Consider the following 20,812-nt stretch of genomic DNA (forward strand, 5'->3'; position numbering starts at 1 on the left):
TAGGCTCTATTTGTCCAATCTAGCAACAATAGATTTTGTCCAACTTGTAGGTAAAAATAAATGATTTCTTAACTGAACCAGTTTAATGATGCAGCTGAAAATACTCTGAATACTTTACAAACAGATTATGGATGATTTTAAAGCAGGTAAGTGCAGGTGCTTACCTCTTACAAATTGAATCAGGTATACATTCATTTATGAGTAGCAATAGTGGCATAAAGGAAGCAAGTTTGCAGTCAATTCTAAGCTGAATATGTAAATGCAATTCCTGTTGTACCTGTTGCACTTCAGGATGCATCTCAATAGTCTTTTTCTTTAACACTAGCTTCACGAAGCATTAAAAGTGACTATTTTGCATTACTTTATAGAAATAACGAGAACGTGTCTGTCCAATTGTTAACCATTTTGTTATAATATATAACCTAAGAGATGAATTTATTGAATAATTCCTCATGGATGTATCTTTACAACCTCAATTATCCTGTACATCTAGTCTTAACTACTATAAAGTGGAAGGATTTAACTTGAATATACATAGTACAAAAAGTAAACAAAATTCTGTAGATACAGGTAACATTTTTTAAAGCAATGGCTGAGTAACGGTCAACTCTACTCCATTAAATCAAAATGAATAAAATACAAGTGTTCTCTATTGCATTAAAAAATGTTCTGTCATCTTGCAGTAGCTCCATTTTGTTTTAATGTTTATTCTAAATCAAAAAGAAAAATGCGAAGACCCTATAAACAATTTAGCAGATCAAGAAAACCTCCTGATTGAACGCTGGACGGTCTCGGCGATGGAAAGTAAATTAGAATATTTTTATTTTCGTTTATCTTTTGGTACAACGATGTATACGAATTAGTAGAGTACAAAAAGTGATTTTTTTTTCAAACAGAATTATTTACACATATCCTGCGCTCATGATCGTGGAACCACGTGGATTACTAAGTATTTGATGGATATTAATTGAACCCGCAACGTTCGTGAATTAGATGGAAGGGTTGATACTTTCAACTGGCTGCGATTTATGCGATATAACTGAATTGCAATTGGAATACGATTTCCCTACGATTACGCCACGTATTTACAAAGAAGCATTACGTTTCCGCGTGCACTTTTGAACAAGATAATACGACCTTTAACACGGGAGAGAGCAAGAGAATGGGGAGAAAATTGATCAAAGTTCATTTCCTGTTCACCGGCGGCGCTAATATTTCTCGCCCCGGCACACTATACAACAACTAACAGTCCTTTTCTAATCTGCTCTAGGATTCGTGACGAGTTTGTTGTATACTTAAATAAAAAATCACAGATTCGCGAGTTCAAGACTGGAAATTGTTAAGTAATCGCTATGCTTCAGCCACATCTGCTTTGAGAAAGTCGTGCCTCCGTCAGCTATATGGTCGCCTAAAACAAACAAACAATCAATATCAGTGACGAACTAATTTTTATGACAAATGCATAAAATCCGCCGTCGTCTATTCATTATCCTTGACACTCACAGTAATTTTATCTAATATCATTTCAGCCGGTTTGCCCTTCCTAGCAGGCGTTTTGTTCTGCACAACAGCCGCCTGCTGCTTCTCCTCGTCAGTCCCGTTCTTTTTGTCAGGCTTCTTCATGGCGTTTTGGGCCTCTATCCTCTTGCGATTGAGAAACGCCATACCATGCACTCTGAGGTGCTTGTCAACAGCAGCCTTGTCCTCGAATACGGCCATGCAGACGTGACACTGATTGGCTTCAATAGCTTTACCCTCGACATCGAGGTCGTCGATGCTGTCAGGCGCATAAGACGTATTCTTCGCCATGTAGGCTATGGGGTCATCAATCGCGTGGAACGCTTTCAGGTGCATCTGCAGACTTGGCGCAACCACAAAGTTATCTCCACATTCTAAACAGATCAGATACCTTCCTCTAATTCTGTGTGCTGTTGCGATATGCTCCCTCAGGTTCACCATGTCCGTGCACCTTTGGTCGCACTTCTTGCATCTGAAATTGCCTTCGCTGTCCTCCGCGGTTTCCTGGGTCACGCACAACCCGGTCCCAGCGAAACTGGCGGTTCGTCCTTCGGAATACTTTTTCGGGGTCCAGCGTCGCCTCCTCTTCACATTTGTCGTCGCAGTTTCTGCCTTCCGCTTCCGGTTTCCTAGCAGATCCTTGTAGCCACCGTTTATGAAATCTGGTGACATTCGCACCAGCGCGGGGCTCACCGCAATCAGCTTACAGCACTGGGAGTGCTTCTTCTCGAAGTGGCTGCTCACCATAGACCACGAAGTGTTTATCAAGTCGTTACATAATGGGCACAAGAAGTTTAGGACCGTTTCCGTTGTCCTCGTCGGACCGTTTAAAGCCAGTCTCTGATAAAATTGTTTGCTGGTCTTCTGGCTGCGGGAGAACATCGTCACCCTGCCTGCCTTCGACGTCTGCGGTGACGTAGGGGCTCCTTCTTCTTCCAGAAAACGCTGGGGGATCCTGGCCAACGGAGGAGGCTTCGACAGGGACACCGGATTGTCTTCACACTCAACATCTGTCTGTTCATCTTCCTCCTGCGAGTCTGCTTTTGTCAACGAATCTACACCCGTTCCGCGACTCGTATCATCGATCCTTTTATTACAACCCGCTTCAGACTTCCTCTTCTGCGCTTTAGAACCAGACCCGACCTTCACGTGCTCGATCAGCACGTCCTCATCGTTGACCTTGATGATCTTCTCCTTCTTCGTCCCAGACTCCGCTGCAATTCCATTCATCGGTGACTCGGAACCTGATCGTTCAGCGATTGACCTAACTTCTAAGATCTTAGGCAGACTGTTATCAAAGTCTGTGAGCTTCGTGGCGTTCCGAAGAGCTCTAGGATACAGTCCAGACTCCTTGACAGGCAGATAACACTCAACTGATTCTTCTGTACCTCGCTCGAACACCTCGGAAGTGATCGTCCTAGTGTTGACAATCTTCGGCATCACCGTACCGTCTTCAGGTTTCTCGATCTTATGCGACATCGGCCTTTCCACGTAAGTAGCCGTCAGCTCGGGTGGCAAGATGTTCCACAGCACCTGGGGACTGATGATCTCGCAGAGCTGCGACAGATGCTCGTTCTGTAAATGTGACATGATCCTCTTCGCTTCGACGTGGAGGAACGCGCAGAAGGGGCAGGTGAACCAGATCAGTCTCTGCACCACCAGGTGCTTCTCCATGTGCAACATGTACTCCTCGCAGCGCACGATGCAGTGGCCTAATTTACAAAGAACCAGCCTTATAGGCTGACCAGGAACACTGGCATCAGGGTGCTTGGCCTTGTAATGCTTCTGATAATCAGGATACGTGGGTACAACGATGTTACATTTCTCGCAGGCGATCTTATGGTGACTGTGCATCACGGCGAAGTGTCTAGCCACGGTCTCCATGTCCCTGAAGCCGTCAATCTCGCAGATCTTGCAACCGAGCACGCGTTTCTTCAGCGGGTGGAAGCAGCTGGTCCACGTGTGCGCTTCCAACGAAGTGAACACCATGAACTTCCGGTAGCAGTCCGGACACAGGTACGGTTTCTCCTTATCGTGGAACGTTTGATGCGCCACGAACCTGGTCGAGTTGCCCTGATAAGTTTCGCACTTGTGGCAAACATGCCTGTAGCAGGAGCAGTAGATGTCGTTCTTCGCGGTCTTCGAAAACCCTGGCATATAAGACTCCGGCTTACGCGGTTTCTCGCAAGCTTTGCACAATGTCTTCACACCAGAACGATTATACTCCTCCTCCCATTCTTCTAATGGAAGATCCTTGACGCCTCCGTCGTCGATCTTATTATTGCATTTGTCCATGCACTGCTTCAGCACCAGCTGCAATATATTAACCCTCTTCAGGCTCTCCTTGACGACGCCTTCGGGAACAAAGTCCATTACCGCTCGGATCTCATCATTGAGCTGCTGCAAATGATTGTACCGCTTCTTCAGCTCCGCGTAGCTCAGATGGAAGAACTCGTTCAGCATCTCGTGCTTCGACTTAGTAATCATACCCGCGGAATCCACGATGGTATAGATCGGTTTCTGAGCGTGCGACTTCATGTCCAGGTACAGATTATCGTCTTCCCCCTTGTGGAACGACAGGGAACCGCCGGAGTCGCTGCAGTTGCGCTCCATCATGTTCTGGTCCACTTTACTGCTGGTATTAGCTGTCTCTGTTTTCTGTACACCCTTACAGCTAGGTAAAGAGATCTGTTTCGATTGTGTGTCGCAACTGGAGCTGCTTGACAGCTCTGAGGGCGAGGGAGAGGGTGTTAGAGGGGACACGTCGGCGTGAAGAGCGTTTACTCTGTCCGGGATCGACAGGCTATCCGATTCAGCTGATTTTAAAGGTATTAATGGTGGAATGCTGCACGTGGACTTCGACTGAGACGACTCGTGCGACTCCTTAGACAATTTGATCGCATTAGACTTGTTCTTCAAGGTCTTCACGGAACCTTGCGCCTGCTTGATGATGTACTTCGTGCCGTTGTGACAGATGATCTTGTTCTTCATCAACTGAGCCCGCTTCAGGGCTGGCTCCGCTTTCGTGGACTTTGTTGAGTCTTTATCAGATGATTCTAAGGTTAATGCATTGCTTTTTATACCGTTACCGCGGCTCCCGCCGGGAACCAGCTGGACTACCTTCTTCGAGGACGTCTCGTCTTTATTGTTGACGAGGATGGGCTTAGAGTCTTGCCCCAGAAGGTAGATCTTCTTGTTCCCGACAACATGAGACGGTAGCTGGTTAATGATCGTGTTGATGTCGATGTGTAAGGTGTTGTGGAACGTGACGTACTTCTGGCCGGAGTTCACCGTGACCACGGACGCGTTCTGCTTCAACTTCTCTAATTTAGCCTTGTCGGTCTTCGACGTACAAGAGGAAGCGTCAGGCAAAACCTTAGATAGTGGTTCAACTACCAATAAATTTTTCTCTGTGGTATTTTTACCCCCTTTTCCTACAGTATTGCTTTCAGTGATTAGTTTAATCGGCGTTGAGCATTTACTCGACCTGTCCGCTACAGTCCTGGTTGACTTTTTATTCGCAGGAGTTTTCGGGGAGTCCTTCGTGTCGAACCTAGGCGTGATCATGGTGTTTCCATAGGACATCACCATGTCGGACGAGATCGATTTCCACTGCGTCTCGGTCATTCTTTTGGACTTATTGATTACTAAGTTTGTCATGTGAGGGACGATCGAATAATTTCTATTCGGTCTCGTGGGACTCATGACCTGTTTTTTTGACAAATTATTTGTTGAACCTTCCGGCTCGAAATGGTTCGATGTGGGACCGCAGTCCACGAAGGCGATGTCGTTCATTGTACAAGGAGTGTCTTCGTTCTCGATCTCGTTATCGTCAGAAACAAATGTCGGAGTATCTACAGAGGGAGGGTTCTTTATTTTCTCAGTGTTCTCTGGCGCATCCATGATCTCGATGCACTTGCTGTTCAAGTTGGGCACGGACTTGTTATTCAGAATGCAAATCTGCTCCTCCATTGGTATCTCTAATGGCTTGAAGTACTGCCGGCCTTTGTAATCTTTGAGGATCGATGCAATTAGATCGTGTTCGCTTTTCGACTTTTTACTCGTTATCTGCCACCAATTGCTGTCGACGTTCTCATTTTTCAGCCAGTCCATTATATGGACTTTCGTGATGAATGTGTGTTCCATAATAGCCTTGCATGTTGTATTAATTTCAGGATCCCAGTTCTGAGTCAAATTTGTCGGAATAGGCATTAACATGAGATCGCTCATGTTCACATTTGTAATCGAATGCGCTTTCACGTGCGCCAAGAATTGACACTGGTTGAAAAACAGTTGCACTGCTCCAACTTTATGGGTTTTGTGCAAGCCCTTGTTTCTCAAATATGTACGCTTCTCGCGTTCTAATTTGGAGCACGCAGAGCACATTGAACCATCCTTGGTATCGTGCGTGCAGACTGTCACGAAGCAGTGTTGACACCAGTATCCCAGTATCCAGCTTTTTCGTGCACTGTGGTCCTCCAAACTACTTCGGAAATGGAAGCTGGAACAAAATGAGATTTTTAGAAAGGATGAAAAGGTATATTAAATTAACACTAGGTTCACGGAACACTGAAAATTGTCTAATTTTAGCCAAACTTTTAGTAGCAAGACATTGTCGAATGCAATGTTCTCCATTTTTCTCAGATTTTTTTTTATAAAGTGTATAATATTGTCAGTGTACAATATTGAACATTTCTATATTCAGAGAAACAATGTACATAACCAAAAGTTCAATTCAGAATTATAGAATTTGTGAGCACATGCTAAATGTCAATATACATAAGCAACTATCAATAATCCCGATTAGTGCAGGCAGTAAGGCCTCCGAAACCACTTTTAACAAAGATCATTTTTTACAAACTCAATCAAATCATAAATGAAAAAAAATTAGAGTTTGTCATTTAAACACGTCCCGCAAACCTAGTGTTAATCAGATTTGTTTAGACGACTTACCGATCTTTGCATTGTGGACACATGTACAGAGTGCCTGACTCTGTATCATGATTATTTAAAGATGGGGGTGGTTCTGGTGGCACGTATGGGGGTGTCCGTATCATGAACACAGCATTTCTCACTGCTGCATAATACTGAACACCCCACCTAGTTTTCGGTCCTCTATCCTTTCGTAGCCTTGGCATGAGATTCTGTTTATTACATGTCACTGTACCCCACAGATATGATCCATTAGAATTTATTTGGAGCTTTGAAACTCGTGGTTGATCCAATGCTTCGGTGTAGAACTATTAATGTTATTGCAGAAACATTTAGAATCTGTTCAGAGGCAATGGATATGCACTATTATATCTAGTGATATACCATGTCCACTACAAGGTTTTATCATGTATTTTTTCATAGCACACAATCAACCTGGTGCACCACTTAAAATCAGACAACACCATGAAAGATTAACCACATTTGTCCCAGGGGGCCTCACTATGAATTATTTCTGTTGTACGTCTCTTTGCAAACATCCAGTACATTAATTAAAGTCAGCACATTGTTATATATCAGAAAACCACCATATTCAGCCATGATATGTTTTGCTGTTTCCAACTTGTTGGTAAAACAGGAACGTACAGAGCTGCCATCGCGGTAAACGGCGGAAGTAATCCAACTTAAGAAATCCAAAAACTATTGCACACCAGAATGAATAATGAATGTTTACAATAATTTACACGAGATTGTTCCTTATTTTACAAATTAAATCTTGTCACTTTATACTGTCACAGTTATTTTCAGCAACTATGAGTGGTATTGATGGATATCTTGCACAACTGCAGGCTCTCAGATCACTATGGAATAGCCATCTTCCTTGATATAGAAACCTGGAAACATATGTATAAATTATACTTGAGAATATAAAACTACATATATTATTCTATTACATTTTATGAAATTGCATTCTACTTTATTAACTTGGAATGTTTATAGTTTATTATACATATATTATTTCCTTAAATAGTTCAAATCTTACAGTACAAGGTCAACCATATAATTGATATGATAACTGTTAATATATGGTTGCTTGGATACATATTCATAATTAGATCTTTATGCAAAATAAAAATTGTCCAAATCAATTGCAGGCAACCAAAGGTTAATAAAAATGTATTTTGTCTTTTAATCATCTTAAAAAGTTGAAAATAGTATAATAGTATCCTTATAGATTCTTTTAATATATTTTCAGTTTTGTATTTGGCCTATTCATTTTTGTCATAAATGCATAAAATCCGTAGTCTATTCATAATGCTAACTACAAAGTTTTTGCAGTAAACCCTTAATGCAAGAACGTTCTAAAATCATTATCTGACTTCAATGTATATAAAAAATGCAGTGTCAAATAAAATCAAAGCTTTTCTACAATATCAAACAATAAAAGTTGAGGATTACACTTAAATCAAACAAGGAATCAATAAGATCTTGCAATGAAAGAATGAAATAATATAGTTCTAAAGGTATAAAACTGATTTTACTTGTTGCAACCATCGAACAGAATGTGTGAATTAAATAACAGGCTTAGAAAAACCTTTGACACATATATGCTTCTGTATGCATCCATTGCTTTCTGTACTGTTTGACAGAACTAATTAAGCGTTCATAGCAAAATTAATTACTATATAACTCAGCAGATTTCTTACAATAAGTATATTTCCTCCAGGATGCACCTTGGTAAGCTTTTACTTGATATATTCAGCCCTTAGCTTATTTTTCATAGAGCGCACAAGCTATAAAATGAAAAATTTGATATATGTGATAAAGCAACATGCAACAATAATATAAGTCACAAACAGACTATGCACATAGATAGTATACATACACAAACTTGATACATAAATGATGAGTTAACAAGTAGAACATGGTATACAATTAATATAAAAATTTTATTGCTACAGAATGATCATGTAAGATGTAACAAGTGTGCACAATATATACATACATGTATTAAATTATGTAACTTCAACACACAGATAAGTCTGTGGTAGAAATTAATTAATGGAGACCTACTGGAAATTATTATCCACGAAGTTGAGAACCTCTGGCCAAGCATTCTCATGCTAGGGAATATTCGTGGAAATCACTAGACTTGGCATTGCCAATATATTGATATTACAAACACCAAAATGTATTTGAAAAAATTCAACCAATTGTAGTGGGAGAGAAAATCACTATCAAAGCAGACTGTGAGAAGAAAAGGTAGGTTGCGCAATTTGGCAAGATGCCGTTTCATGAATTTAATCAAGTTACTGGTCGTTTAAAACAATCCGCAAATACTCAACCTCTTTATCCAGTAGTAAGTAATGGTTCCAACAAATTAATTATATAACGTTACAATAAATCATGTGACTTTGCAAGTAACCATTTATAATAACAACGCAAACTCAATACTGGAATACTGCATTTTTGTAATAGTTTGTAATCCGATTTCTTATCCACATTTTATAACATAATCTTCAATAAGATGACAAGAACTCGATCGTTAAGTATGTCTATTTAGTCATAATGTCAAAGAATTTCATGCTAAATGGATGTTTATGTAATACATGATGTATAAGAAAGTTATGGCAGTGCTGTGTCTTATTAGAGCATGATTAAAAGTTGGGTATTTCTATTGCAGAGTCCTCGTCCGGTGCAAAGCACAGAAGTAGATATGATGTTCGACTCAGTAAAAACTAAGCCGGTGAAGGTACGGTCGCCTATCACAGCCGGACTTTCTACGCTGAGCCCAAAGTTGGCAGAAGTTTTCAGGAAGTATCAGGTATAAATACATATTTGTTATGTTAAAATAGCGTAGGGCCTTGTTATTATATACTTAGTAATTTATCAATGGAAGATTCGGTAACTAAATATATTTCTTTTACAGATTGATTTGGAGAGACCTGTTTACATTATAGCAGGTAGAAAAGACAAGCTTCTGTATGCTCTCACAGTTGCAGGGCTTACTGCAGGTTTTGCGGCTACTATGGGCGGTATATTAACTAGGAGCAAGTAAAAATCTGAAATAAAATTGTGACAGATGCATCTAGACCAATTTTTGTAGAAAATATATTGTAATATAAATGAACGCCCATTCACAATATAACTATAAAAACTACTGTGTTTTATTCTACCCTCAATTGTTCTCCAATTGTCTTTGTCCAAAAGATTTCATTTTCATTAGATATAGATCAAGTTGTTGTATGTTACCACCAGGTGGCAGTAGTGTTTTTTTTTGTCAGAAAGCATAAGAAAGTGCAACATACTGCACTTGTCACGCTGAGTTGTCATGTTTGATAACAATTTATAGAAAGGACCAAGAATCATCGGATGTCGGATATAAATCATTTAAAATGGATGACAATTCAGCTCCTGTTATTGCATTTCATCCCATTATCTCTTCAATACAAAAAATTGCACTTTATGAAACCAAATCTGTAAGTTTACTGTGCAAACAATTATTGATATAGTAGCAGAAGATTGAATGAACTATAAACTACTGGCATTAAATGTTTTTAATGAGAGAATGTGATTTGCTTTGCAGAGATTTTATCTGATGGGATCAAACAACACACTAACACGTTTTAGAGTGTTAAAGATAGATCGTATGGAACCGAAAGAACTGGTTGTTGTAGATGATAAAAGGGAGTACACTCAGGATGAAATAAGCGATCTTGTGAAAATGATAGACATGGGAAACCGTACGCGTGCTGGACAAAGAAACAATGTCGGTGGTGTTGCAAGAGTTGTTTCAGCTTTTGGTATTGTTGGTAAGCAACTTGGACCTCTTCTTTGCAATTTTCCATTCATTACAATCACTTGGAGCATGTTTGTGCTTTTATTATATATGCTATTCCCACATTTTAATTATCAGTTGCATTCGCATACACGTATGCAAAAAATTGCGAAGAGTACACAATTTTATATATGTAAATGTTTCATTAATTTATTAGCATAGAATATTTGCCCCAAAGATCGAGATTCACAATTTTGCATGTTGTTCACTGTTTCGCTGCATGTAAAGAAAAAAAAATAAATGTACTCCAGCATTAGATACAAATCATCCCATATATATTAATAACAATGAAATGAAGGTACTGGTAAAATCATTAAAAAAAATCTTGCATTGCTTATTTATATTTGCTTGCTAACAAAGGCAGCAATTACAAAGAATCCACACCTGATAACGGTGTGTCAGAAGAGTCTGAGCACCAAGAATCTCAAAAGCCGCTGCACAAACCGACTCAAACTAAATTTACCTGGAAAACAATGTGGCAGAGAGACAGTTTTCCTCGACTAGTGCCAGCTTTCGGCCTTCTTGGTAAGGGCTATTGAGCTTAATATTCAAACAACTAACATTTTATATGGAGTACTTCCAATAAGACGTCACATGGTTCAATTCTTTCAAAGGGTATACATACTTTTCATTCGCAAAAGTATTCAGTTACAAGTACACCTGTTTCGTTATCTCTATGAAATTGGTATACAGAGAAAATAGCGTAATAAAAACATGGCTTTAATATGCTAATGGTCATCCAATGAAATATTTAAGTAAATATTATAAATTACATACATTTTATTTGATATTAAGGACACAAATATTCCAAAAGCAAGTCATATACAGGGTGGAGCGAAATCGAAGCTATTCTGCGTAAAAAAAATGAGTAAACAATTTTATATAAAAATTTTTCCCCTATTTTTCCATGTTGAATCGTCTTCGGTTTATTTCTGCACCACCCCGTATATTTTAGCATGGTATAACATAATATTTGCACGCGATTTTATTTGCAAATATGGCCTTAAGCATGTTATATGAACTGTGTATTAGATATTATATATGAAACCATATTTCTGTATTTTTTTCCGTATTCGTTAGGATACTTTTAAATCGTTCATCATTTTGCAATAGGTTTTGTACGATTTTTGGAAGGATACTATATAATCCTGGTGACCAAACGACGCAAAGTCGCCGTGATTGGACACCACACAATCTATAAAATAGAGGATACATCAATGATCTATGTTCCAAACGATACAGTGCGCATTTTCCACCCTGACGAGCAAAGATACGTAAAAATGTTCCAAAGTATTGATCTCCGCAGCAACTTTTATTTCAGTTATTCCTACGATTTAACGCACACTTTGCAATACAATATGAGTACTCCAAAGCATATTAAATCGAACATGCCAAATGATTCTGATGGCGGTACGAATCAGACGATAAACGACGAGGTCGAGGATGCAGGAGACTTTTTTAATATGTGGGCGGTTCGAAAGAATTATCAGCACAGTAGGTGGGTAACAATAGGCTTTTAAGAATTATGACACATTTAAAAGAATGTTAATAATTTCTTTCTGAATAACAATCCCCGAGAATTGATTGAACATGGTAATTAAGAAATGTCCTGGCAAAATCAGTGCGTTGGAGGAATTATGCTCTGTTCAAACATGTTGGAATATTGATAAAGTTACCAGAAAAAAGATATGATTGAGAGTCTGTAGAATCATTCCTATAGCTTCTTCGATTGAAGCGGAAAAACTTCGGAAAGTTGAAAACGCATGCTCTTCTTCAAAATTAAATTTCTTAAAACTTGAGAGTGGTGGAGAAAAACGACTTACGAAGTTAAATTTAAGGATTGACTTAAAAAATAGCTAATTAATATTTTTAACAGCACCGAGAAGTACGTCGATTATGGCATACGAAATAATCCTCACCGTCGATTCGTGTGGAACTCTCACCTTCTGAAGCCAGTGGAGAAAGATTTGCATCGCGATTGGATCTTGTACATCATACACGGTTTCATTGGGCAATCGAATGTTAGTATTTTTGGCAGGTCCATGTACGTGAGTGTCATTGCCAGGAGGAGCAACAAATACGCCGGTACAAGATTTTTAAAACGGGGCGCGAACTTCGACGTAAGTGCAATTGCATTCGTTAAACCATGCGATGGCGCGGTGATAATTTATGCTGGGCTGATTATAACCGGTGATTTACTCATTGCGGGGTCGGTAGCGGTAATCGTCCAAGTCTGATTGTCTGAATTAAATTTTTTAAATTAAGGGAGACGTCGCCAACGAGGTGGAAACAGAGCAGATTGTTCATGACTCCGGAGTGAGTTCTTTGATCAAGGGACGGTTCAGCTCTTTCGTTCAGATGAGGGGATCCGTTCCTGGTCATTGGAGCCAGGATGTTAGCAAAATTGTCCCTAAGCCTACAATTACCTGTGATTTGGCTGACCCTTACGTGGAAACTGCTGGTAAAATTATTAAAATATTCCTTGTTGTATTTTCACACGAAATCAGGTTCATTTAATAAATCTTCAATTGTTAATAAGTCACCTCGGTGCCCATAGGTAAAGTATTAATATTTAATTGACTCCAGGCGCACATTTCAATCAACTCTTGAAAAGATATGGCTCCCCGATCATAATTCTCAACCTCGTTAAAAAACGCGAGAAGAAAAAGCACGAGAGTACGCTGAGCGAAGAACTGTGCATGGCTGTGAAGTACCTGAACCAATTTTTGCCTCCGGAACACCATATTCAATATATAAGCTTCGATATGGCCCGAATGAATAAAAGGTGCACCTAAAATCACATCATACTAAACAATTGAACAAGGAATAATTCTATTTTAAACGAAATCAATTTTTTCAGGAAAAAAGTAAATGTAATGGCTCGTCTAGCGAACATAGCACACACTGCAGTTCTAAAAACTGGTATCTTCCAGTCACAGAAGCCATACTATAGTCAAGAAAACTTATTCTCTCCGCAATCCAATAAAAAACTGAATAAAATAAATTCGAGCACGTTTTCGTCGCTCAGTTCCTACAATATTCGAAGTTCCATAGGCTCGGCAGCTGACAGTGTCAGTAACTCGTCCACGAATGGTAACATTGATTATAAATCGACAATGGAACGCAGTGCAGAGTTGAGTCAATTAGAGAAAAAAGTGAGACAATGTTTTGGACTAAAAGGCACACAACAAACCGGCATAATCAGGACAAATTGCGTGGACTGTTTGGATCGCACGAATACCGCGCAATTCGCGATAGGAAAATGTGCCTTAGGATTTCAATTATGTGCTCTAGGCGTTTTAGAGTCCCCAAAATTGGAGTTTGACTCTGATTGCGTTAGGATGCTGGAAGAACTGTACGAGGATCATGGAGATACTTTAGCGTTGCAATATGGTGGTTCCCAATTGGTTCACAGGATAAAAACATACAGGTAAAAAATATTTTTTCATTTAGGACTATTGAAATATTCTCGTCATTTTTACAAAGTAATGTAAAATGAGAATGTTTTACTGTTATTTAGGAAGACTGCTCCCTGGACCAGTCAGGGCAATGACATAATGCAGACCTTGAGCAGATATTATAGTAACACATTCAGCGATCAAGAAAAGCAACATACCATCAATTTGTTTCTAGGTAAATTAAAATTGTAAAAATTTGTACGGAAGGGAAATGTTCGATTGAAACATGTATAAATAATTGGGATAGGTTTGTTCATACCTGAGGAAGGGAAACCGCCGATTTGGGAGCTTGTTACCGATTACTATCTTCATCATAAACCAGCCTGCCAATACACTCGCAGGACAAAGCTGCTAACACAGTGGTGGGACACCAACGTGTTAAAATGTCTTCCGTACGCGTTGAACGAAGTAACAAAAGCCTGTACAGAAATAATACAAGTACAGAATTCGGTGGAGGAGATGATTGACGTTTACTACGACTACCATAGGTATTGTAAATATTTTATCGCGTTAAAAAATATTTTAACGGTCATGTTAGATACAGAAAAGAATTCTTTCCAGGCCTTACGAGCTGTCCGTCTTCTCTGAGGTTTTCGCGTATAAAATCAGTCATTCTGTTAGAGAATTTATGCCGCATTTTACGACAAACTTTAGCCCGTTCACTGTTCGAGTGCGACCCGGAAGAAGAAGAGAAGAGACCGGTAATAAAAACCTGAATATGAAGAATCCGTCCATGACTGGACAGAGTAGCACTAGTAGCACAACTTCTAGTGCAAGGTATAGTCAATTTATCATTCTAACTCGTATGCAATTATGCAGTGAATCATTTAAAACGAAAAAATGTTTAAATGTAGAAGAAAAGCAATTTTGTCTTCGTCAAACAAAATTATGGAGCAATCTAATTAGGCTCATTTTAAAGAACAAAGATTCTACTTTCACTACTCTGAACTGTCTTTAATTTTTTATCGTTAAAATTATAATTAGTCCTATTAAATTTATAGCTCTACTGAAGACTCTAGTTCGGATGACGACGATAGTCATCAGCATACCAATGATTCTCAACTGATATCTTCGAAAGAAAGTTCGGAATTGATATCGTTCGAGTCATTGTTCCCATCTATGAAAGAAGTATACGGTACTCAGCCCGACTATCCTAAGAGAACCGATGTAGTATTGTATAAAAAGTAAGTGACTATTACTTGGAATTTTTATGCATTAGTAGAATTTACGATTTTCTTGCAGATTTGTACTAATTGGGCGAAATGCAACATGTTCTTTGGACAATACAAAACTGCGATCGAAATTGTTGCAACAGGCATCGTTTTTGGAGACTACAACGCCTGTAATCGCGCTTCCTACGGTGAAAGAATGCAGTATAAATATATATGAACAATATGTTAAGAGAGCTAGCGTGAGTATACTAGTTTTAAAATAATGAATTAACGATTATACCCCGATCTAAAAATTGCATATCTATTACACAGGCTGGTGGATCAATACCGAGTCTCAACGACACGAGTTTGTACGAAAGTTACGCGAAACAGCTGCGCAAACCGTCAATATGCACAAGTTAACCGTAAGATGTACCATAAAATAAAAATGTAAATATTTCTTTCATAAACTAAATAAAAAATCGACCTCATAATAAACACACATGTTCTTTATAATGTATCTCGTACTAGCCAGTACAGAAACATTTTATAGAACCATGTCCATTTTTTATATCATTTTTATTGAAATATTTTTATGAGGTACATAAACCTGCCAAATATGCAAGTGGAAAGTGTGAGTATACTGTCTACTTCAGCTTCTTCTTAGGGCGAATGTTATTGGTGTGGCCACACTTCTTCTTGCGGCAGTTGGTTGCTCTCGGATGCAAGCGAGCATAGCATTTTCTGCAGATCATCTTGTCGCAGTTGTATTTCTGCGCAAGGATACGAAGCGTAGGCTCGATGACACCTCCTCGAAGTCTGAGCACCAGATGGAGAGTGGATTCTGTCGAACAGATATCAATTAAAATTTGTATTATTAACAGGCTTAATAATACAATACATTCCTGCTTCTTGTGACATGTCTACAATGGTGAATCTACACCTTTGGATTGGTGGAAATTTTCAAAACGGACATGCATCAATACTTTTAACTGATCAAAAAGAAAAGAAGTTTGAAAGGAGCTGTATGTCACAGACAGTTACCGAGCCATAACCTCAAAGTTTTTGTAAAAACTTTCAACAAAAATTTTGTTTGCTACGAACAATTTCGCGGCATGTTTCCTTTTACAAATGTCCACCGATCTAAAGGTGTAGATTCACCCCTGGAACGGATAACCATTACTTTTGTTACACCCTCTACACGAACTATAAATCAATAAAATCGTATACCTTTTTGGATATTGTAATCGGAGAGGGTGCGACCATCTTCTAATTGTTTTCCAGCGAAAATGAGACGCTGCTGGTCAGGAGGAATTCCCTCCTTGTCCTGGATCTTGGCCTTCACATTTTCGATGGTGTCGGAAGCCTCTACCTCGAGGGTGATGGTTTTACCCGTTAGGGTTTTCACGAAGATCTGCATTGTGGCTCACCTAAATTGCAATGGAAAGCGCAACTTTTGAATATTAGCAACACAATTGCAATGTAAATAATCGCATGCACCTGTCACTATCGTTAAATTTTGTAATCGGTTGATCACGTTCTTGATTTTATGGGATTTGATTGATTCTGTAGAGGAACTTCAAAAAAGTGTGGAAAAACAACTGGAAATTTTCACAACCGACATTGCGTTGACGAACGTGTGCTAGCAACGTATCGTATCGCGATTGTTTTTGAAGCCCATTTGTTTAACTATTCAATTGATTGATATTATCGAAAAGGAGAATCGATTTTGGAAAGACAAATGGAACGTTTTTGAAGTGTCAGGGCCAAGAAAATGCCTTAAATTAATATAAAATATTGAACAAAGTATTGAACACTCACCTCTCTGGAAACGTGCCTGCCAATGAAACCTCACCTAGAAGATTCTATGGTGGCAGCACCGTAACTTCCGTTTATGGGAAACGGAAACGAACCCGCCGTCTGGTGGCGAAGTGCGTAATCTCCTTCGGCGAATTTGAGCGGTGAGTACTCTGCACTCCTCTTGCTTATTTATTAATTTATTTGTTTATTTAGGACCTCTAACTCCTTGTTTTTAATATAAGCGTAGTTGCTAAGCTCTTCTACGTAGATTGTAATAATTAGTTTCATTAAATTGATAGCGGTTATAGAGTTATACCGAAAAATCGATTAGAGTGTATTGCGCGAGGAAATTTAAATGGTTTTAGGTGTTGGGAGGTGTTTAATTTTTTCTTTTCTTTAGGAAAAGGACTCTGGAGGATCTCAAAGGAAGATGAAACGAAGGATTCAGTGCTGTCGACTTGGGCCGTGAAAATTTTGGTAATTTCAAACTGCAGACTGATTATAGATTTAAGTTTTGTTATAAGTTTTATAGTTCCTAATGGCTGCCAATATGGCGGGCCGTTTGAAGACATTCTCCCCTTTATTTTTAGGGAGTGTTTATGAAGTTTGTTTTTATTGTATAAGTAACTAGGTAAGTGTATAAAATAAATAATTTTTCAAAGCCATTCTTGAATATTTTACGAGAGGAATATGATTTTTAGAAAATATTCGACCACGGATAAGTATATTATTAATATGGTTTAACTAGTGGGCTGTGGAAGCTGCTCCATAGTTCCTCCTAGAGTTGAAATACTATTACAATTTATGGAACGTCTGTTTACTTAATCTATAAACCATAATGTATTGCATACATTTTTATTTTAGTGTTCATTTGTAATAGAAGAATAAGATGTTCCTTTTTCATTAGATTGCGAATATATACAGTAAATAATCTTAGACTATTTCATAAAATTTGATAGAGACTTTTTATTAGAAAATATCCAGTTAAATAATCCTGTTTGCACTATGATCTTGAAGTAGAGTAATCCGGAGTGCACTCCTTATAATTCCAACCCCCTTAGGCGCAATCGATGTATCGTTAAAGAAATGAATTAAAAAAATCCAGCTTGACGACTCTCTCACACTATGACCTCTAAGCAGGTGCGAGAGGGTGCAAAGATCGGCGTGGCAAGTGTGCGCCGTCTGACGCGATGGTGGATGATGTATTAAGTACGGTCGTTCTTATTACTCGCGGTTACGGCCAGGGAATTACGATTTTGAGTTATTCCGGCGTATCTCGCCGGGGATACGTTCGTAATTTCGTATTTGTGGAAACGCCGGGATGGTTGTGTACAGGGTAGGTATATCTGAAGCGTATTGCGGGGGAAACGCGAGCGTTACATCCGATGTACAGCTTCCTCGAGAACACGAAGGTTCTGTTGCCTCCGGGCCACAGCGATATGCAAATTTCAGTAGTAACCCTTAAACTTTACACTCTGACCTAGATGCTCACCTGCCTAAAGGCTTCGCAATTAAACGTGTTTTACAGGCTCCTGTAGGAGCAGCCGCCACCCCGCTGCGCGCCAGCTCGCGGATTTATTAATTAATCTTAATTGGCCTGGCTCGATGCCTATGCATCGATAGGTTGTTCGACGTCGTCGTAATTAAAGTGACAGCCGGGAATCTTTTCCGGGAATGATCAGGACCATTAGCGAGGGACGTCGACACGGTTGTATCGTGGTACTCGCAGGCCGTAGAGCAGGTGCGAGCCAATAGATTGCCATGTGGAGCAGTCAGTTGACATAGAAACCACGCCTGTTTAGGGTATTTTGGACAAAGGGAACAACTGAGCTGAGCTACGCACTTAATGATTAATTATCACAGTTGTAGCATTAGATTTGCCGAGTGGAATTCGGTTCTTGATTTAACTGTTTCGGGGTATCGCATTGAATTTCTGTTGATTAACGAGCAACTTTGACGAGCACGATAGAGAGACTTACTCGAGGTAGCTCTCTCGTAACATACGAATTTTTTTTTAGGGAAACTGTAGGTCATGGATTTTTGAAAATTTCTTGGGTATTTCACTACACATCTCAGGAAGCATAAAATAATTTTTTCTCGGACATTCGGTGCTTATCGTGATCTGTATAATTATATTTAGCCGCGCCTGTTTGGGGTACATTGTGCCCAAGGGGAGGACAGGGTTGAGCAACGCTCAATGCAATTAATGATTAATTATCGCAACGATGTATTTGATCGGCGAGCGAAATTAACAGTTGAGTACTTGATTTAACTGTTCCATGATCGGAATTAACTGAAGCTAATTTATATTAATTAACTACCAACTGTGGGAAGATAGATAGGACTCAGGCAGGCAGCTCCTTTAACACACGGGAAACAAGGCAATGTTCAGAAATTTTTTTTAGAGAAACTGTAGGTCCTAGATTTTTGAAATTTTTAGTGTGCTTTACTAGATATGTCAGGAAGCGGAGAATAATTTTTCAAAATTGTTGTTTTTAGTGTTCGATAGACTGAGCGTTAAAGAGTCTAAAATTTTGGCGTTTTCTCGCGGAGACCGAGCGATTTTTGGGTTTCCGGTATCGACCGTGGAGGAATATTTATTGTAAGTTGTCCCCGTTCCGATTACGAGTTCCAGACGAGTGTTCGCTGGCAAAGAGGCATCATATACTTCTAGCCAACAAGTGTTGCTCGCTGACGCGTTAAACGTAAATACGCAGATCGAGCTGTGTCAGCGGTTTCATAGCCTAGCCCCCGGGATGCACACACCACGCCGCCGAAATTTATGACACGTTTTACGCATCCTCTCTCCCTCTCTCTCTCCCCCCCCCCCCTCCCCTCACCCCCTCTTTTCCCCGGTTTCCCGTATTTCCTTTTATCTACCTTCTTACATGTAACGCGGCCGCCTAGCGACTTAGGTGATATACAGGGATTCACGTTCAACGAATGCAAAAGGCATCCGGCCCGTCGCGGAGTATCATAAAACTTCCTATACCTCTTCAAAGTATCGCGAAACTCATTCGAGTTTATGGAACGCATTCTCGGGGACGTATACCCGCGAGAGATCGCGCGGATGCCGGATATCCCGCGGACGAAATTCAACGAATCATTCGTGCTACCCGGCCCCCTAACCTGACATCCGAAATCGTGACTAACTTTCTCCCGCTGGATACGTTAGAACACTGGATAAAACTGAAATAACCAAAGTTCGAAATTCGCGGCCCGTTGTATCCGAACGTGGAAAAGAACGCGAAGAAACTGTCTGAAACGTTTCGTAAAAAGATTGAACGCTGTTAGGTAGTCTATTTGTGGTATCATTCACGAGAATAAATATTAAAACGAAATAAAGCTACTGCAGGATGATAGAACGTCTTCGGACAGAATAAACAATCCTTCAACAAATTCTCAATATCAATTCTCATGCAAAATACAAATTTTTCATCTTGACATGAAATCCGCAGTCTACTGATCGTTATACGTCCACCAGGAAGTCAGCGAGACGTTAGGAAGCAGTGGAAGCTATTCTACCAGCGTTCTCATTGGCCGCCAGTGCGCAGGTGGCTCGCGACTGGCCGCAGATCGAGGGGGCGTGGCCTTAGGCGCTACGCTACGGAGGAAAACCGGCTCGCAAGGCTTTCTCTACCGTTTTTAATACCTGCGGAGCGTCTTGAATCGTTTGCATCGATCTCGGCCCGAACGCTAACTCGCCCCGAGTTATCGAGCTGTAATAAAGTTAGTCTCAAGGTTATTGCGGGAATTGAACGGTAACTGGATTTAGCTCCGGATGGACCGGAGAATGTGAATTACCCGAGTTTCGGGTCCATACGAGCAGAATGAACGTTAATATGGATATTCGACTGGGGTAGAGGGGGGAGGAGGGGGATGTCAACGTTTTATCCAGGACAACGATACAGGGCTCTGCCGTAAATAACGAGCCGCGCACTTCGTCTGTAATTTCGTTCCCGAAGAATCGATCGATTCGCTGCCGTGAGCCCGGGCCGGACAATCGGACGATTCAATTATAACGTTACGCAACTTCCGGCTCGTTTATGTACAAACGGACAGCGCTAGAAATTAATCGGGTTGCGTCTGCCGCTTTGTACGACGGCCGATGGAAT

At 39.9% G+C, this 20,812-nt stretch overlaps 4 protein-coding genes across 9 annotated transcripts; 2 read left to right on the forward strand and 2 right to left on the reverse strand.

Annotated features, from left to right (window-relative positions):
* Positions 1–6: 6 nt before the first annotated feature.
* LOC143360446 (uncharacterized) lies at positions 7–8,589 on the reverse strand. Of its 4 annotated transcripts, XM_076799282.1 has the most exons (6): positions 8,342–8,508; positions 8,157–8,243; positions 7,246–7,343; positions 6,472–7,149; positions 1,504–6,019; positions 7–1,408 (listed from the first exon to the last, which is right to left on the reverse strand). In XM_076799282.1, exons 4-6 carry the CDS (start codon positions 6,654–6,656, stop codon positions 1,397–1,399), a joined length of 4,713 nt encoding a protein of 1,570 aa, XP_076655397.1. In that variant the 5' UTR covers positions 6,657–7,149; positions 7,246–7,343; positions 8,157–8,243; positions 8,342–8,508; the 3' UTR covers positions 7–1,396. The 4 variants fall into 4 exon arrangements, with proteins under 4 accessions (XP_076655397.1, XP_076655396.1, XP_076655395.1 ...); XM_076799281.1 differs by lacking the exon at positions 8,342–8,508 and adding an exon at positions 8,524–8,589 and having other exon boundaries at positions 6,472–7,343; XM_076799280.1 differs by having other exon boundaries at positions 6,472–7,343; positions 8,452–8,517.
* Positions 8,590–8,658: 69 nt separating this feature from the next.
* Positions 8,659–9,610, forward strand: LOC143360449 (uncharacterized). Its single transcript, XM_076799288.1, has 3 exons — positions 8,659–8,809; positions 9,134–9,274; positions 9,380–9,610. The coding sequence occupies exons 1-3, from the start codon at positions 8,735–8,737 to the stop codon at positions 9,506–9,508; spliced, it is 345 nt and encodes a 114-aa protein (XP_076655403.1). The 5' UTR covers positions 8,659–8,734; the 3' UTR covers positions 9,509–9,610.
* A 109-nt stretch (positions 9,611–9,719) lies between these two features.
* Positions 9,720–15,368, forward strand: Fig4 (polyphosphoinositide phosphatase FIG4). Of its 3 annotated transcripts, XM_076799283.1 has the most exons (14): positions 9,720–9,929; positions 10,037–10,262; positions 10,649–10,813; positions 11,402–11,786; positions 12,165–12,408; positions 12,554–12,749; positions 12,875–13,073; positions 13,149–13,718; positions 13,809–13,921; positions 13,994–14,234; positions 14,308–14,523; positions 14,748–14,930; positions 14,989–15,157; positions 15,231–15,368. In XM_076799283.1, the coding sequence occupies exons 1-14, from the start codon at positions 9,846–9,848 to the stop codon at positions 15,318–15,320; spliced, it is 3,081 nt and encodes a 1,026-aa protein (XP_076655398.1). In that variant the 5' UTR covers positions 9,720–9,845; the 3' UTR covers positions 15,321–15,368. The 3 variants fall into 3 exon arrangements, with proteins under 3 accessions (XP_076655398.1, XP_076655399.1, XP_076655400.1); XM_076799284.1 differs by lacking the exon at positions 10,649–10,813; XM_076799285.1 differs by lacking the exon at positions 9,720–9,929 and having other exon boundaries at positions 10,125–10,262; positions 10,653–10,813.
* An 89-nt stretch (positions 15,369–15,457) lies between these two features.
* Rpl40 (ribosomal protein L40) lies at positions 15,458–16,856 on the reverse strand. The gene is made up of 3 exons (XM_076799286.1): positions 16,719–16,856; positions 16,128–16,327; positions 15,458–15,741 (listed from the first exon to the last, which is right to left on the reverse strand). The coding sequence occupies exons 2-3, from the start codon at positions 16,315–16,317 to the stop codon at positions 15,545–15,547; spliced, it is 387 nt and encodes a 128-aa protein (XP_076655401.1). The 5' UTR covers positions 16,318–16,327; positions 16,719–16,856; the 3' UTR covers positions 15,458–15,544.
* Between the last annotated feature and the right edge of the window lie 3,956 nt (positions 16,857–20,812).

This window comes from Halictus rubicundus, chromosome 13, assembly GCF_050948215.1.
Source record: "Halictus rubicundus isolate RS-2024b chromosome 13, iyHalRubi1_principal, whole genome shotgun sequence".
NCBI lineage: Eukaryota > Metazoa > Arthropoda > Insecta > Hymenoptera > Halictidae > Halictus > Halictus rubicundus.

Excerpts from the sequence above, each read along its gene's own strand:
- LOC143360446 (XM_076799281.1), bottom strand. The coding sequence starts at position 6,656 with ATGCCAAGGCTACGAAAGGATAGAGGACCGAAAACTAGGTGGGGTGTT. Across the intron at positions 6,020-6,471 it reads TGTCCACAATGCAAAGATCG|CTTCCATTTCCGAAGTAGTT; the intron begins GTAAGTCGTCTA and ends ATTTTGTTCCAG.
- LOC143360449 (XM_076799288.1), top strand. The coding sequence starts at position 8,735 with ATGCCGTTTCATGAATTTAATCAAGTTACTGGTCGTTTAAAACAATCC. Across the intron at positions 8,810-9,133 it reads CTCAACCTCTTTATCCAGTA|AGTCCTCGTCCGGTGCAAAG; the intron begins GTAAGTAATGGT and ends TTTCTATTGCAG. Across the intron at positions 9,275-9,379 it reads AAGTTTTCAGGAAGTATCAG|ATTGATTTGGAGAGACCTGT; the intron begins GTATAAATACAT and ends TTTCTTTTACAG.
- Fig4 (XM_076799283.1), top strand. The coding sequence starts at position 9,846 with ATGGATGACAATTCAGCTCCTGTTATTGCATTTCATCCCATTATCTCT. Across the intron at positions 10,814-11,401 it reads GCCAGCTTTCGGCCTTCTTG|GTTTTGTACGATTTTTGGAA; the intron begins GTAAGGGCTATT and ends ATTTTGCAATAG. Across the intron at positions 12,409-12,553 it reads AACGGGGCGCGAACTTCGAC|GGAGACGTCGCCAACGAGGT; the intron begins GTAAGTGCAATT and ends TTTTAAATTAAG.
- Rpl40 (XM_076799286.1), bottom strand. The coding sequence starts at position 16,317 with ATGCAGATCTTCGTGAAAACCCTAACGGGTAAAACCATCACCCTCGAG. Across the intron at positions 15,742-16,127 it reads CGATTACAATATCCAAAAAG|AATCCACTCTCCATCTGGTG; the intron begins GTATACGATTTT and ends TCTGTTCGACAG.